At 35.7% G+C, this 18,731-nt stretch overlaps 1 protein-coding gene across 1 annotated transcript in view; it reads right to left on the reverse strand.

The window, feature by feature from the left end:
• Positions 1-2,093: 2,093 nt before the first annotated feature.
• Positions 2,094-18,731, reverse strand: part of LOC106133996 (arf-GAP with Rho-GAP domain, ANK repeat and PH domain-containing protein 2) — a 45,857-nt gene continuing 29,219 nt past the window's right edge. The window contains exons 5-11 of the mRNA XM_060953470.1: positions 17,129-17,252; positions 15,987-16,199; positions 14,950-15,137; positions 9,966-10,199; positions 5,565-5,924; positions 4,854-4,978; positions 2,094-4,304 (exon numbers count right to left, since the gene is read on the reverse strand). Of these exons, the coding sequence (XP_060809453.1) occupies positions 4,175-4,304; positions 4,854-4,978; positions 5,565-5,924; positions 9,966-10,199; positions 14,950-15,137; positions 15,987-16,199; positions 17,129-17,252 (1,374 nt within the window). The 3' untranslated portion in view covers positions 2,094-4,174. The remainder of the gene's footprint in view (positions 4,305-4,853; positions 4,979-5,564; positions 5,925-9,965; positions 10,200-14,949; positions 15,138-15,986; positions 16,200-17,128; positions 17,253-18,731) is intronic.

An 18,731-nucleotide genomic window follows, 5' to 3' on the forward strand; every position in this document is an offset into this window, starting at 1 on the left:
GTTGAGAATTGAAATGTATTTATGAGACGAACTTCTTAAAATTTTATTAGCCCAGCGAATCTTCTTCCTCCTGGCTTAGTCTCGGTTGCATCCTCATCACTATGCAGAGGAGCCCGGGGTATGCCTTGGACTATGGATCCATGGATCATAGATTAGCCCAGCGTAAGTTCACATTTAAATTTGTAGATATCCAAACATTCGGATCTTGGTATCATTTATCCAAGGTAGGTAACACAAACTAAAAGGATGTGTGATGTCAGTAAATTTTTTTAAGCAGCTAAATTAATCGGGTCAATCCATCACTACTTCCGTACCCGTCTTACGTAAGATATTCGTGACGGAATGACGTGGCGTGTTCAATGGCAATACACACGTCTTCGCCGAAACATCCAGACACCTATGAGCGACACGCAAAGCTTAGCTGAGCTTTTGACTCACCCTACTTATCTCCTCCTCCGTAAACTGCTTAGGTTGCGCCATCCCAGCAATTAAAAACAAACAAACAACAAAGCAATTAAATCATACACGAACAGCACGATATTAATTATAAAAAGAACGCAACGTAAAAAAAGACGGCCGGCATGACTGGTAAAAAACAACTGACAATTTGCTGAGGTTTATTAAAAGAAAGTAAAGGTGAATTAGAGCTATATGTTTTTTAATGTGGAAAGTAATTTGGTTGGGATGAGGGCACGGTAGTGGCGTGCGGTCACGAGAGCCGGCGATGTCGCCGCGCGGCGCGGCGCGGCGTCGCGCGATCTCGATACGTGCATTGGCGTAGGAAACTATATTTGATTATGTCATGGGACATGTATATCCTTACTGTCATTCTTCTTGTGCAAGTCCCGGTTATACCGTAACATATTTGGAGACGGGGTGCGCCTTGGACCACGATTCTGTATTGACCCTTGCAATCTTGCAAGGAAAACAAACATATTGGATCAGATAAACATCCAGTTGCCTAAATGTGCAAATTTCCTCACAATGTTTTCCCAAAATGTAAGTGCATCGGCTCAATAAATTCTGAAGTTATACTTACAAAATATCATTTTAATTTTGAGTTGTTAGCCCTCCTATGCAGATGCACATTATATCGTAGGTTTTGTACTCATAAACAGACTTAGGTACTAATGTCACAATAGCCCACTAAAACCCCGGTAAATATTTTCTAAATAATATACATACGTACATATAGTCACGTCTATATCCCTTGCGGAGTGGCCAATGCCAACAGTCTTGAAAAACTGAAGGGCCACGTTCAGCTATTTGGCTTAATGATATAATTGAGATTCAAATAGTAATAGGTCGCTAGCCCATCATCTAAATGAAGAATTCTAAGTTTATAAGCCTATCTCTTAGTCGCCTTATACAACATGGAAAGAGATGGAGTGATTCTATTATTTTTTGTATTTGTGTGTAAAATAATATAATGAAGTAAAACTAAACACTTATCTCCGCGAGGTTGTTCATGTTGTATAAGTAATCCTGTATACTTATTACCTCCTCCTGGATTGTGTAGGCCGGCTCAGGACTAGGTCTCAATGAAGACGCTAGGAGGATAATGATATTTGTAGTATAAACTCGCATTAGGCAACCAAAAAAATTTGCGCAGCCAATCGACAGATATAGATCGTCGAGCTATATGGACGTGGGAGAACTTATCGTTAACCTTCAAACATCGCAATACAACGATACTGGACTAAAAGAAATAGATACTCCTATGCTAGCTTGTATAAGCCTTGCCAGTTCTGAATCTGATATATGTACAGAAATAGATACTCCTATGCTAGCTTGTATAAGACTTGCCAGTTCGGAATCCGATATATCATATGTCCGGCTGCTATAACTAGTGTGCGGAGACTGTCTCATATTCGAACACGCTCCGCTGGGCGCAGCACATTAGCTGCCATGCAAACAGTTATTTCGGCTGCCGCAGGCGGATAATCGAGGCTGCCTAATAGGGGGGAGGAATTCATAGGTTTACACAATAATACAAACCTTTTCTCTTTATCCTGCGACGTCTCTTTGACTATAGTATGCATGGATTTGTATGACGCAAGAAAAATGAACAACCAAAAACAAAACACTATAGATAAATATTTCAATGCTTTATTTATAATAATAAAAGACAATAGTATCACTATAAACGGTATATTCTGTATTGTGACTACAAATGTTCACAATATATATATATATTAGATAACACACATTGGTAATTCATATAATTCATTTGTACACTTTGGCAATGTTACGTTTGTTAGTACGTATCACACATTAAAATTATAAAATGTACGAGCGAGCTGCCCTTGGCGTGGTTTACACTGCAAGCACCTTACATTAAACATTCTGAAATATGTCAGGTACAGTGATGATAACAACATCAAAATCAATGTTTTTAATTCACTATTGTGAAACAGGAAAACTTTATTTATAAAAACTTTTTAAAAAGATACAAAATACTATTTGAAAATCGATGGTCAAAACACTTTTAATAGAAAAACTCTTCATTATTCAATATAGTAAAAATATATTTTAATATAGGTATAGAAAAAATATTACAACTTTCATATCAAGTATTATCTAAGCGATCATATAAGACAATAAAGATTTTATAAAATAACAGTATATTTTTTGATGAATCTACATTTAAGTGTTTGTACTTAGTTCGTAATTTATTTATAACAAATTCAATCATACAGTAACTGATTTATATCATATGGAGCCTCCTGACATTTGACATTCACGATTGTGCAAAAAAGGAATGTTCACAAAGTTAGTTCGACCATTCTAAACAAATCAAACCTCAAGAACTACACACCTTTAGAGAAATAGATTATGTAGCTATTATCATCAATCTGAGAACCTTTATGTACACAATATGATAGAAGGCAAGACTCTGGACAATATATATAAGGCCGAATACACGCATTTTCCTCTCGATCATAAGAGAAAGTGCGCAGAAAACATCATAGAAATTTGACCTTTACGGACTACACTTGTAAAATTGCATTTTAAAAAGCAATTGAATAACGAATGTTCCAATAAAGAATCATAAATTATGTGGAACTGTATCAGAAACAAATGATGACAGTGTAAAGAATTCTATGCTATTCTATCCGACTATATTTTGAAAAGCGGCAATGTCAAACAGTTTTATGGTGTGTGTGGCTAGAGAAACCTTTTTTTAATAGCTTACTTAATCTGGTATCATGCGGGGCACGCCCACGTCATTAATTAGCACCGATTCAGACTTTTAGTTTAGTTTTTGTTTTTACACGAATGTTCTTGTGCGTTAGTATTAATACCTTTTGTTTTCACAAAGTCCTGCATAATTTGAACATTGAATATTTCAGTGATTATGTTTGGTACATGTAAAATTATTTTGATGAAATATTGCATGAACAATGGATCTTTCATAGCAATAGTAAAGTATTAGTACACGGGAATGCATTCATTGAAATTTCTATTAAGAGCTTATTGGTTGTAATTAATAACATGTGTAACATTTAATTCAAAATTGATTTGATTTCCATGATTATACTATTTTCTATTTAATATTCTTGTAAATATTATCAAAAATAGTTAAATACATAATTTCATTCAAGTTATTTAAAAGCCTCTTCTCATCGCGCACAATTTTTAAATTCATACTTATTCAGTCACTTTTTTCTTAATACTATTATTATATTCGTAATTTATCTTACAAGTATTTGTTTATCATTAAGAGCTAATATAATGAATATATAAATGTTTTTCTTCCTTAAAGCTGCTAATGGAGCTTTTAATCACACATACGAGCTTACAAAACAGATCAATTTTGCTAAAAACCACAGAGTATATAATATTTGAAGTAGGCATAAGACACGTGTTGTTATAGATCTACTTTCATCGATATTAGCAGTGTTACCCTACTAAACGCAGTAGGCCTTCATCTGGTATACTTGAATTCGATTCCTGGTTAGTTCAAGACCAAAAAGCAACATTACACTGTATTGTGAGAATACACAAATAATTATATTGGCTTCTCCGCTGTAACATTAAATATGTGTTCTCAAGATTTTACGATTCAATTTTATAGATGATAAATCTAAAAAAAAAACATAGATTTGAATATCTTACGACCTTATCCTTTCCCACTTCACACTTCGAGCATTACCTCCGCGCGTGTAGTAGCTCACGTGTCGATCAGCCGTGGTATTGGCATCAGGTCGGTATGCTCGGCCATCATCAGAGCTGCGATCCATTTCAGCTGGTAGTTAGCCACCACGCCAGCCACGGTGCTGCCGAACCAGGGCCTCTCTTTACTGCGAACAATAGATGGCATTTTATAAAACTGTTAATAAAGTACTTATTGCAGCCACTCTAACAAGAGACATGACGTTGACAGTTGTGAAAGATAATGTAATCAACATACATGCATACATATAGTCACGTCTATATCCCTTACGGGGTAGACAGAGCCAATAGTTCCGAAAAGACTGAATGGCCACATTCAACTGCTCGGCTTAATGATGGAAATGAGATCCAAATAGTGACAGGTTGCTAGCCCATCGCCTAAAAAAAGAATCACAAGTATGTAAGCCTATCCCTTAGTCGCCTTTTACGACTTCCATGGGAAAGAAATGGAGTGGTCCTATTCTTTTTTGTATTGGTGCTGGTAACCACACGGCACTAATATAATCAAAATATAATAATTTGTATATAAACCTAAATAAAGTTTCCGTGCTGTAAACAAAGTAACGGTAGAAAAACTGAGATGTAATATTTTTTTAATGAGATTAAGATACTAAAAGTAAGAGAAAAATAAGCCACATATTTAAAATGTGCTGACAATGACATTATAGTCCACTTACCGTTTGGGTTTATTGTTTTTGGGCACGAAGGTTATCGACCATTGCGCCTGTGGGCTCCTCCTGCTCTCGTGGCCCATGAACCACAGGTGATCCTTCACCTTCCACTCCTCAACTTTTTGACTCGCCTGACACAACAAACAGACAATATTAATATGAATAAATAATAAATACTTCCTTTGCTTGTGTACCAACTTAGATCAAACATATTTGTGATCGAGATCTCCTTTTAAGATAAAGATAAGAATAAAGTTTTAAACCGTGTAACTTCCTATTTATGTTTCAGAAAGTTAATTAGTTTCAAATTAATAATATACAAATCTAACAAAGTTCTTGTTAGTATTGCATGGAATTTCAAGAGCTAAAGTGAAAAAAATGTTGAAACGTTTACTTTTTCTCAATTATAAATTAGTTTCCCAGTTGCATCCGTTGCTAATGTTTCTAAAAAAACATTTCACTTTCATTAAAAAATGATTTTTTTGATTATAAGTTAGAATATTTTAATTTACTAGGATGTGTCTGAACACAGACTTAAAAATGTCACGACAGTACAATAAATATTAATAAATAATTTTTAATCGAATATTGACTTACGACTTACTTGTAGAAAAAATGTTGTTTATTTTTTTGCCTACATATCTGTAAGGTTGGAATCAATTATAATTACAACATCTTTATGCAGTAACAGAAAAGACAATTCGACAAAAATCTCACCTGTTTGTCCTTGAAATAGCACAGGCTGCCGTCTTGTATGCCAAACATGTGGGACTTGAACGTTTTGCTGTTGTCACTCGCATACTTCAATTGACCGCTTATGGCACCCACTGAATTTTTTATACTATCAATTTGTTGCAGAACCGAATTATCACTCAGCAGTAAATAGTTATCTTTTCTGTCTTCCTCATCCCAATATCCCCATCTCAGTACGACGTCCAGCAGGATCTCATCTTTGTGTATGATTCGACGCATAGAATTGTCGCATATGATTTCTTCCAACATCAAGAGGTGGGAGTACGTGTTCGCCTTCTCGCATAGCTCGATGCATATGTCCGAACATGTCTTGCTCGGTGTAAGCTGAGGACAATTGAAATATTTCACTCATATTGAAGGGAACTACGATCTGTATCTGTACGATATGTTTTCACAAATACATTGACATTTTCCTCGTAGTATTTACGATTAAATTATGCAAGCTATGGACAGTTCAAAAACAATTGATACGAGTACAACAAAATAATCATAAAAAAGTCGTGAGAAAAGATAGGGATGATAGAGATTTAAAGAAGTATAAGAACTAAAGAATACCGAAGACATTTGGAAGAAAATGAAAAGCCATCATGGGAATTTTTATATCTTTCTGATATTCACTCATATATTTTACCAAATTTTTTAATTTAATAAAATATTATGCGTGTATCCGAACGTGCGAAAACTTTCAATAGAGGCATGATGTTGACCATACATTTGTATGTAAACATTGATGATCCCAGGTCACATGGCTCAGAGCATCCAATCACCCTGATCAATGTTATCTAATTAATGTAAGGCACACAAGTTGGTATTGGTCAACATGAACCATATATACAAATTAGATCAAACATCTGCACTGTGGAGCGTCGTCGGTGGCAGACCGGTTAAGGGATAAACAAAATGCGCCTGAAACTATGTACCAATGACTTCTGTCTAAGGTTTTACAGTTTAATTACTGACCGATGATTTTGCGTTGAGGGTAATCATGGCGAGTAATTTGTGCATTCCGACATCTTGATGTGTAACCAAGGACGAATATGGGTAAGGTTCCCATGTAAAGGTGTAAAAACCTGACTTACCAAATCTAAAAACGTCTTCCTAAGCGCGCCTCGGCGTCCTCTTGGAGGTGAGGATGCAACCAGCTGTAATGCCAGGAACATGATGGATGATACATCTGTACTCTCCTTGTTCCCAATGTATTGATTGCATTTTTAGCCGTTACATCCTCCCGGAGTCCGCTATACAATTATTAAAACCCTCTATCTACAATTCGTGAAAGTCATTTGGTTGTATTTATCGGTTTCTCTTCCGTGAATAAGTATAAAAAATTACCCTTATAAAAAACGTACATATTTTAACCAGAAACTTACATACACGTGCCGAACCGGAATTCGGTTCTAGGTAGACGATCGGCGAAATTACTGCTTTTAACATTTTGCCGACGACAGTATTGTTACTTTCTTTGAATTATCCAAAAACCTATACGTAACAATTTTTATAGAGAATTTTGTAATATTTTGGATATTTTTTTTTATCTTAACACTAACGTACTTATATGGCCTTTGGAGTTTTTACCTCTACTGCATAAGACAAAATAAATGTACGCGATAATTTACATTCGCACTTATCATTTCTAATTAAAACAATTTCATTCATACCTCAATTCTTTTTTCTTAAGTTTCGCTGATATCTCTTTCTCGAAGATATATCTACAATACGTACAATACATATAAACTTTTGGTTTCCGGCATAAGCAAAACGAACCATTCTATATCTTCATGAAATGTCGTAGAAGTCAAGTAAGTAAGTCGTGAATAACATAATCCCAAAAGTGACGGCAAAAATGTTGCCTAATTTTACGTGACGCCACTCATTTCTTCCATGTTGTTTTTTTACGGACGGTCCCCAAAATGTAATTGCTGTAATAAGATTATTACAGCAATTATTTAGTATCTGTAATTTATTTTTAAATCTGCATATACATATACACCTTTTTCTACACACATATCATAAAATCAACAACATTGAATAGATTTTCACGTAGGTTTCAAAAAAGAATTTATTCATACGAAAGGTACCTACATATCGGGTCGCTTCTACATCAAACACTGAATCGTATTTATGTAACATGTACTCGTATACTGAAATACTGACTGACAGACATTGGTCAATATAAACTAGCCTTTGACGGAATTTCGGGAAATCTGTTTTTGGACGATGGCTACATCATAACAGACCATTGAACAGGTAAGCGGGAAATTTGAAACAGCACGAATTTCCGATACTCTTCCGAGACCAACTAATCCGTGTTGGGCTTTTGTGGTGGGTCATGTCTCCCACTCTCCGGCGCGAGTTGATCAGTTCAACGTAATGTATCACAAAATTCAATGATGTCACCAAAAATTTTATACCTGAAATCTAAACAATTGGTCAACGTCACCAATTTAGGAGAATGAGACATTCATTCTACGAGGGTAAACGTTCATAACAGAAGTTTATTATCTAACCCCGCAGATCCTAATGCACACTTTGAGAACTGATAAAACAGATTAAATCTCTGAAGTCAATTAGTGAATATTTGTAATTATTCGAAAAAGTTCTCAAGACAGTTCATTCTTCGACGCATATTGCGGTATTAATCCTAGGCATGGCGTCAGCGAAGTAATAAGAAAGAGGTATTAAGGTACAGTCAACGTTTAAGCATATAAGGGCTTTTTTTATTTGTTTAACATAACCTAAAAAGCAATATTAACATTAAAAGCATGATGCTTTTAAAACATAGGTACCAAAAACTTTCATGTTCTCACATTTCATTTCATTGTTGTAACATACAAAATATTATTTTGGTGAAACGGCGGCTCTGTTACACTGAACTAGAATAAGTCCGCGTATCCGCTTACGTAAAAACGGAATTTATGTTACGAGTATATAATCAAACTTACACGCCAAATGTCAAATCTCTCGACCTGACAGGTTTGAACTGTGCGTTGTCATGTCAGCCAGTCAGTGTCTTCTTTTGCTTTCGACTGTACACGTATCGGCGGTGAGACTAACAGTGTATTAATTAATTTACCCCATCTCTGGCACACGGTTGAAATTAATTGTTGGTAACACCTGAATGCATGAGTGACAATGTTGTCTATTGTTAAGAAATATTCTATTAGGAACACATAAGCTCATAGAAAAATATTACATTACAAAGTCGTCTGGGTGTTCTTGAAATGCCTTTCAAGAGAGCTAAGGTCATCTTGTAATTAACACATCGCTTTTAAGATACAAAAGACTTTTTTTTCTATTATTATATCGGACACGTAGAAGTCAACGGGTTATTTCAATATGTCCGAACGTGGTCTAAGTTGAAACGGTAATATGATTTTATTATCACGTCATTCATCTCTTTGTGTTCAACGTAGCCGTATTAATTTCAGCTAATAGACAGCTAATAGATATATTTTACGAATAAAATATTGGGCAATTTTAAGTCTAAAAATAAACTAAGCTAGCAACAGCCATTGGATACGCTGTATTTTTATATTTGAAAGGAAAGTAAGAGAAAACAAACGTCTGATGTTTATGGATTCTCGATAACTAATGATGCTGATCAACATTTTAGCTATTTTAAAGACAATTAGGAAAAGTAAACGTAATGAGCCTCAGGATCTTAATAGCATTCTCGTGAATTTGTTTTTTAATTAACAATTATTTATAAACAACATTAGCTGTTTCGAAAATCTCTTAATTCGTATAATTAATGACAAGAGGGCTCTTTATATTTTTAAACTCCATTAAAATTCATTTAATTCAAAATCTTTATGGCATATCATAAAGTATATCAGTTGAATTACAGTAACTGCTTATAAATATGTAGGTTCAATATGAACACCATATGGGCATCGCAATTATGAAATAAAATTTGCTGTTAAGATTGAAGAAAAATCAAAATACACAATTACTTATATGATTGTAAACTATACAAGGTACAGTCGGCAAATAAACTCCTCATAAAGTTGTACTTTTTTATGTCTTTTCTGTCCTTTTTTGTTGTATACTATTCTGATTTACATTAAGGTAGGAAATTGACCGCAGCAGGTTACTGCCGCGGTCAAATCCCTAACACATACTTTTTTATAGGTTAGGATTTACTAGTTTATTTGAAAGATATTGCCAAAAAATCGACATTGATGATCTATATGACACAAACAAAAGCTAAAACTGTTATTTTTTATTTGTTTGTCGGTATGTTTGTACTCCCTTTACGTAAAAATTGGTGTACAAAAATTTCTCTTTAAAAGGGCAATACAGGTGGGCAGCATTTGTCGGCTAACATAGTCGCGGCAAACAGCTAATACTAAAAAAAAAACTTACCACGACCTGATGACACGTGTTTCTGTCATGCACGTATATCCATGTTCTCAAATCGCCTGCCGCTTTAGGCGCCACCTGTGTAGGCGAGCCGTAAACTTTCACCAGGACCCTGCGTATCGCCGCTTCCCTCCGTTTTTCAGCATCTGTCGGCTCCCACACGGATTCGAAGTTCGCAATCAGATCCTTGACCACGACCAGGTAGGAGTTCCAGTCGCTTTGGAGGGGATCGCTCGTCTGCAAGGTCGAAAATTGGTGTCAAACTAAGGGCTGATTGTGTGTTACTTTCTCTCCTTTTCTATCATTGACATTTTATATATTTTATTATATCGGGAATCAAAAAGCCGGATTGTTAAACTTAAATACACGTACAAACGACTTGGATACTGTTATAAATATGTCTATCATATAACAGGAAATGAGCATTCTTGGCTGAACTTCAACTGAAAATATTTAAACTTATTTTGCACGGAACCAATCCCTATTAGCCTTAACGTTGCCGGCAAGCTTGCTCCTCTAAAAGCTGCGCTCGCAAGAAATATAATCCTGGTGTAGTGGAAAATTCCCGTTCTTACGCAGGAAACTTAAACAATACTTAATTGTTGTTTACTAATGTGTGAAATCAAGATGGCGCACCATTAAAACTCGACTGACTAACAAGCAATGAAAACTCGATTCACGATAAATCTACTAAGAAACTACGATGTTACTACTTACTCTCCTTATAAATATTAATGCCAAAAGTTTGTCAGCTCTTTCACACACTTATTTAACCTTTTCGGGACAACTGGCTGTGTCTGCCCCTGTAAGGGATGCAGACGTTATAAAAATCTTGAGAGAGAAAGAAGAGAGACAAGACGTGTTCGTTCGCATCTCAACAGATTTATTATACATACTAGAGGCCGCCCGCGACTTCGTCCGCATGGAAACCCTATCAATCCCGCGGGAACTCTGGGATAAAAAGTAGCCTATGTGTTATTCTGGGTCTTCAGCTACCTACATACCAAATTTCATGGTAATCGGTTCAGTAGTTTTTGCGTGAAAGAGTAACAAACATCCATACATCCATACAAACTTTCGCCTTTATAATAGTAGTAGGATAGTAGGATATATATATATATATATATATATATATATATATATATATATATATATATATATATATATATGCATAGATTCTTAAATGTATGGACGCAACATTGACTAACGCCAGGTGGATGATGATGAATAGAAACGCGATTAGGATTCCCGGAAAATCAATAATGTAGCAACTATCTCGGACAATTACTAAGCAATGGAGCTATCAGCGGGCGAATGGCGTTAATCAAATTAATTGAATCGCTTCATGATGAATTTATCGGCGTTCAGTTCAGTGTGGTCCGATATATTAGTGGCATTTGAAGTTTGGCATATAGATAGCCACAACACATATCAGTCCTAATCTAGCGATATTCGCGCACAAACGTTACAATTTCTAAAACTTTTCCAAGTCAAGAGAGGCGAATGCCATATTTATATGGACGGCTTCATGATGTAATTGAATATATTCAGTGATGGTACTAAGTTATTTTTCAATTTAAAATTTATACGCGTTACCTTTGATTGCCCGCTTCATATTGCGCGGGAAGTGAAGCAGATATACTCGTACTTACGTACGTACGAATGAAAGCGTTATTGAAATTTGATAATTTATTTATTAAAAGCTATACTATTACAGCCTTAGCCTTAATATTATATATTATCTACCAGTCGAACCTATAGAAATTTGCAAGAAGTTTTAAAAAGAGATGACAATTTAAGATATAAAAAAAAATACAAAAAGATTACAATAGTTTCAAATATATATATATATATATATATAAATCATTATAGTTACATCCGATATGTGCATGCAAGCGATGCGTTCGTATACACTGACGTCAGAATTGGATACAGACAGACAACTGAAACTATAGTGAATTTGGCCGGCGGCGGCGGATGCGAGATTAAAATTATGATTTGTAATATTCACTCTGAAACGAAAGCTCTTCATCGGTTTAATTAATTTATGAATTGTTTTACAAAAGGCTTTTATCTAGATAAATACACGTGTTGTCGATGTACTAAGTATATCCCCATCCCAAACATTATGTAAATACGAATTATATTAGAGTGTTTGTTACCTTTTGTGTAATCGCTAAACCGATTTTGTCGAAACTTGGTACAAACATAGTTAAGACCTCGAAAAAGATAATGACCACTTTTATTGATTATTTAAAAGTCCTGTGCCATTTAATTTATTGATATCAATGTCCCAAATCACTTTCTGATCTTTGCGTTTACATCTTTCGTCATTAAGTATAGGAGATACCAAACCAATTGTGCTTTCCATTTGTATTTTGTACACTAAAGTTTAAATGAATAATTACCATGCCGGTAAAGAGGGGGCCGAAGAAATATTGGGTGAGACGTCGCGAAAAAAGATAAAGTCATTGGAGTTAAAACTGAGGACGCTGAAGACCGGATAAGATAGAGAGATAAATTTTTTGTACGTATTTAGAGATGTAAGCTTTGTAAATCTATTTGTTGTCAAGAATAAACTAATGAGCAAAATAAATTAAAAAACTAACTTATACGAAGTGAAAACGGGACACGAGCATAAATTTTTCACCGCATCGGTGTTTCCGTTGTTGCTCAAAATTTTACAACTAGGCCTAAAATTCAACTGATGGGTGTACATAATCTGTGCTAATTTACCTGCCTTCGAGACCTACATATTTTAAGCGCGCTTTTTTTTGTTGCTTTCATAGAATTTCATAGAAATTTGTGTTCTAAGATATTATCGTATAGTACACCCATCAATACAGGATCGTAGTCGCAGGCGCACTACGGTCCTTTCTTCCGTCCTTTATTTCTTTGTAGTGAGGGAACCGGGAATAACCCAGCGGAAGAAGAATATTTAATTAACGAGATTTAAGTAGAAAGAATATTTTTTTTTTATAATACTCCAATATACTGTTTGATAATGTTTAGACCCTTCCAACAAACTAGTGAATTAAATCGCGACGAAAATACTAACTTATAGCTTTAAACAGCGGCCGATGGAGTTTTCAAAACTAGATAATCATTATTTTTCATCAATTTTACAATTTCATTTCACACGTTCAGCAAAATTAATACATTTATAATATAATATTGAAACATATTCATATTAAAATAATTCAATGAGAAATAATCTACTTTGCAAATGTTTTGTTTAGTACTTATATTGGAATTATTTTAATACGATACGTAAACAGTTCTGTGTATTGCTAAAAGCTCGCCATTGAAATGGAATTTGAATTAATGTACATTCGTAATTTTCACTGGCCATAATGCTATGTAATGACAATTTCATAAAATTGTCAAAGAGGTCATTACGTACCTAGCATATTGGTACAAGAATAACTTTTGCCCGCGACTTCCCTAAGTACTCCCACTACATAAGCAGAAACTAATATTTTTGCATACTATATTCCATTGCCTTTCTTTACATCGTCGTCGTGGGCCTGCTGGAAGAAATTTCTCTAGAAATAAGTAGTGCCCTTGTTCTGAATTCCTCTTTATTTTAAGTTTGATTTTTTTCCTTGATGTACATAAATATATAAATAACTAAATTCCACTGTGTTTTTAGGCAAATTCCAATAAAAGACCCGTATATACTATAGTCATGTCGGTTCAGTGCGCCCGCACTACCAAGTTATTTAATTTGGACACTATGCGTATGAAAAAGTTGGAATTTGGAAGGTATGCGTATTCGATGCACCGCAAAAAAATGTGCAGTATGATTTTGACAAATAAAAGTACAAAGGCCAGCACTCCATACATGAAAAAGTTTGTATAATTTTCCTTCCTAGTTCTAACAGGGCGAACTTAATATTTCCAAGGTATAAAATGTAAAAACATCGCTAAGAGTAGTAATTTCTTAATTAAAACTAAATAAGATAATTCATCTTGAAAATCATTATTATGTAATACAGTACAGATCGTGGTTTTTGTCTTTTAAAGACCATTGGCTCTGTCTGCACCGTAAGAGATGATGACTTGATTATATGTATGTATAATTTTTAGTTTACACAGCGAAGTTGCGACTATCTAACTAACGACTATCTACTAACTGTATTTAACAATTAATATGAGCACATTCCTTGAACATATTTACATAAAAGGGGAAGGGGATAATGTCACCTGGATTTCACACCTCGTGCTCTCACATTGACGTATGTTTGTTTAGATCACATTAGTTTCAGACATGTCTAGCCGCTGACGTAGACACACACACTTACACGGGGAAAACAAACATTGTCGAAGACAAAATCTTCGTAGAACAACTGATGTTCGCCCGGCCAGGGCTACCGTGAGATGTTTTGAAGTTAAAGTAGCCATGTGGCATAATCGAATTCTGTATCCAAACTTTATCGTAAACTGGAATTAAATTTTTAATCTTTTTGGGAAATACACAGATAAAATATGATTTTTATTCGCTTTGTAATATAACCATGGTCATAGAAAAATAACGTTTTTGACAATCGTACCCGGGTAACCCTCTGACAAAGTTTCAGACTTTTAGTCAGAGGCGGAAACACTATCTGCAACAAGATGGCGACGTGATCTTGTTGACAGAGAGGAATCTCACCCAGCTTGAATCATACTTGCACAAGATTGAACACCATTTCGCAGCCCAATCTATCTCTTTCCCATGGATGTCGTTAACGCGACTAAGGCAATAGACACAATCATGTAGTGCAGCTTATACCAAGTTCATTATAGGTTAGGTTCTCTTCAAAAGGCCAGAAGCAAGTCGCTACACGTAAATCGTCCAAAAAACTATCGCTGTCAAGTTTCAAGTCACAATAAAGCGAACTCCTTAATTGTAAAATCTGTTACTTAGTATAGTTAAGTTTGTGATATCAAATAAAATATTTCTTTCTCGTATTTCGATTCGAAAAGATTTAGAAGCGAATCTTACCATTGCCGTGGGCATCACTGTCGGCACCCAAACAGCTGCCAAGTTATCGGCGCCCATTTTGTTGGCGTACATCATGGACTGCAAGAAGTGAAGGTGGGCGAACAACCTCCTCGCCGTGTTGGCTACCACCAGGGGCAGTGACGACATGATGCGGCGGTACACCTGGTACCTCTCAGCTGGTTCTAGAGCTGCAACAAAACGAAGGACATAAAGATGGCCTCTGTGGCGCAGCGGTGGTACGCTTGTCTGTGACACCGGAGGTCCCGGGTTCGAATCCCGGCCAGGACATGATGAGAAAAGGACTTTTTCTGACTGGCCTGGGTCTTGGAAGTTTATCTATATAAGTATTTATAAAATATATTATCGTTGAGTTAGTAAACAAGTCTCGAAATTACCTCGAGGCTAACTCAATCAGTGTAATTTGTCCCGTATATATTTATATATTTATTTATGGCCCTCAGAAGTGTGGTCTCCGGCAAAGTGGAATGGAAACACTAGGGTACCAATCTATTTGTGCCCATTTTCCATGTGCTTCGTTGATTGCAAGAAATGGAGGTGGGGGAACAGGCTCCTTGATGTATTGTACATTACCACGGGCAGTGATGTCATGATACAACGGTACACTTGATACACATAAATATACACTTGGTATACATGAATCTCTATGATTTATGCTAGCTTTGGTGGTGAAGCTACTTATGCACCGCAGTCGTAATCCGGTAAATTTGCATTTAATCTCTATTTTTCTTATAGATCTCATTCTCATCTTTGAACCCATGCCTTGAACCTCTTCAAGGCATCTGCTACATCGAGCCTCAGATTTTGTCCATGAGTTAGTAGTATCGCCCACGCCTTCCGAAGCACGGAGAAGCTTTTAAGTGGCGGCAGCATCCAGGGTTTGCTTAAGCGCCTCAAACGCTCACGGAATATCGAGCTCCTCGCCTTAATTGCTTAATTGAGAGCATTGTATAAGAAAAACTATAGAAAACACACCACTATATCATAGCAAGTCTTTTAAGTACGGTAATCAATCTGACCTTGAGCGTCCAGCATCTCGCGATGCTTATCCCTGGGTATGAGCGGCTCCGGCAGCTCCCTGAGGAACCTCTTCAGGGCGCCTGCTACATCGTGCTCGGAATGTTCTCCGTGAGTGAGCTGCATTGCCCACGCGTCCCGACGGAACCGAGTGAGGAGGTCGGATATCATGGAACTGGAGCCGGCGCGTCTGTAGATACCTTCTGACAGGCTTCCTAGGGGGAAGAGAGAGAGAGGATATATTAAGTCTTCTATAGCTTAAGTCCTTTGTTAGCACACTTCGTCAGAAGCATAGAAATCGGTGTTATATATTATAAAAAATGGCTTATTGTACGTAAAACTATCGGAAAGATGTGTCGTCCAGTGCATCGCGCGTAGATGTCTGCGAAGTTGTGAAGCTGTCTTATGGCGACAGGTGGCTGTGATTACCATGACACGTTTACCAGTATTTACCACGTCTATAGTTATTATTAACTTACAAGTTACTTGGGGTAAAGTAACTAAGGCTAGCATTCACTTTTTTTAACTTCTATCATTTTTTATTAAAAAAGAACTCGTTACCTTCGTGAACTTTTAGCTTATATTAATTTATAAGGCTCAGAATAATCGGGATGACGCTATCATAAGAGAAAAACAACACCAAATGGAGGACATGATTTTACAATCTATCAATTTGTGAAGCCAAAATATTATTAATGAGATAAATTTAATTAAAAGCAAATTAAGATAAATGCATGAAACGTGTGATTTAAGTCAATATCTTTGATTGTTTATCATTCACACTTTTTAATGAGACTTGTGACATTGATAGATTGGGAAACATTTTGCATTGTTGCTTTATTTTAATAACATACAAAATCACGTCTATATAACTTGCGGGGTAGGCAGAGTTGACAGTCTTGAAAATATTGATAGGCCACGTTTAGCATTGAATTGAATTTGAATCAATTCTTTCATTAAGAGTGTGGCTTAATGAAAGAATTGATTCAAATTGTAACAAGTTGCTAGCCCATCGCCTAAAAGAACAATCCCAAGTTTATAAGCAGTCGCCTTTTATGACATCCATGGGAACGAGATGATCCTTTTCTTTTTTTTTAAGAAGAAAATAAATCCATACAAACAAACAAATACATAGTTCTCTCACCGTGCGCATACACGAAGCTCAAACACTTGTCCACGATGACGGGAACGTCGTCTTTAGTCAGCTGCTGATGATACAAATGTGTGCCGTTGTTGTGGGCCGCGAGTCTCACCATGAACCGCCAGCTCTGTGGAACATTACTTCGTTTTATTGAACATAGTTATAATACTTTTGATAACATAACATAACTAAATACATTGCATTCGACCAGATTTATGTGATCTATATTTGTAAATTGACGTCCGGTGAAAATGCTGCAGTGTAGTTTGTTCCGCCGCTTCTTCTACACATGCGCTTTGGAACCGGTAGTAGTTGTAATTAGATTTAAGTGATGTGACGTCAATAAGTGATACCTTGTATCCAGTTTTAAAAATAAATCTATTCTATTCTACATATAATCAAGTTTTTATCACTTACAGGGTAGACAGAGCATACAGGCTCAGACTTCAAGACCACGGTTAGTCGTATGGCTTAATAACGGAATGGAAATTCACATAGTGACACATTACAAGAATGAAATTTAGACTTGTTTTTAATATGTTTGTTTATGGTCTTCGACGAACTTCGTCTCGTTTCCAAATCGTTATGTTATTAATAAAATGTGTCAGATAAGCTTCAAAGCGGACAAAGGTAAAAAAACATAGTGTGCTTCTTTTCCAACACACATTGTTAAGGACAATCAAGGAAAAGGCTTATGGCTGTCAATTTTTTTTAAAATTATTACCGACATAAAGTCATCGCACTCAAATGGGCCTTCAAGTCTTTCCGAGACGGTCTACCCCGTAAAGGACAAACAATTAAGGGAGAATTTTTGAGAATATCGAGAGTAAAACTATGGGCATAAGTTAGTTTTCAATAAAAACGATAATGGCGTAACAACATCCGCTAATACACGTACCTACCTACATATTTCAATAAAAATAAATTTATTCAACAAAATTGGAGCTTTTTCGCTTTTTAATTAGTTATCATCCGATACTTGGAATATGGTTTAAAAAAAACACCACTTCTGTGTTCAATTAACATGGAAAAAACGTAAACCAAATGGACAATGGATATTTTTTTCAATTTTTAAAATAATATTTTTCGTCAGTGTCGGGTTTGTTGCATGCATTCTTTTTTTGAATTTTTTGGTTCCCATTCGCTGGATCAGATTTTAGGACATTTTGAACATATTTCATTACATCTTACTAATATTATAAATGCGAATGTTTGTGAGTATGTCAGGATGTCAGTATGGATGTTTGTTATTTTTTCACGCAAAAACTACTGAACCGATTATCATGAAATTTGGTAGCTAATGACCCAGAATAACATATAGGCTTTTTATCCCGGAGTTCCCGCGGGATTGATAGGGTTTCCATGCGGACGAAGTCGCGGGCGGCCTCTAGTTAATAAATAATAAATGAAACGATCATTATTCTCCTGTTGCTGTCAATAAGTGAAAGTTAAGGCAATTATAAAAAAAAATAATGCAAATAAGTATATATGTGTATACGCCACTTTGTCTTGTCGAGTTTCTTGTTTGCTGTGATACGGAATATTTTCAATTCACGAAGTTAACCTTCTTGTTCTAAAAGAAAAATTTCACATTTAAACGGACACA

Source organism: Amyelois transitella, chromosome Z, assembly GCF_032362555.1.
Source record: "Amyelois transitella isolate CPQ chromosome Z, ilAmyTran1.1, whole genome shotgun sequence".
NCBI classification, from domain to species: domain Eukaryota; kingdom Metazoa; phylum Arthropoda; class Insecta; order Lepidoptera; family Pyralidae; genus Amyelois; species Amyelois transitella.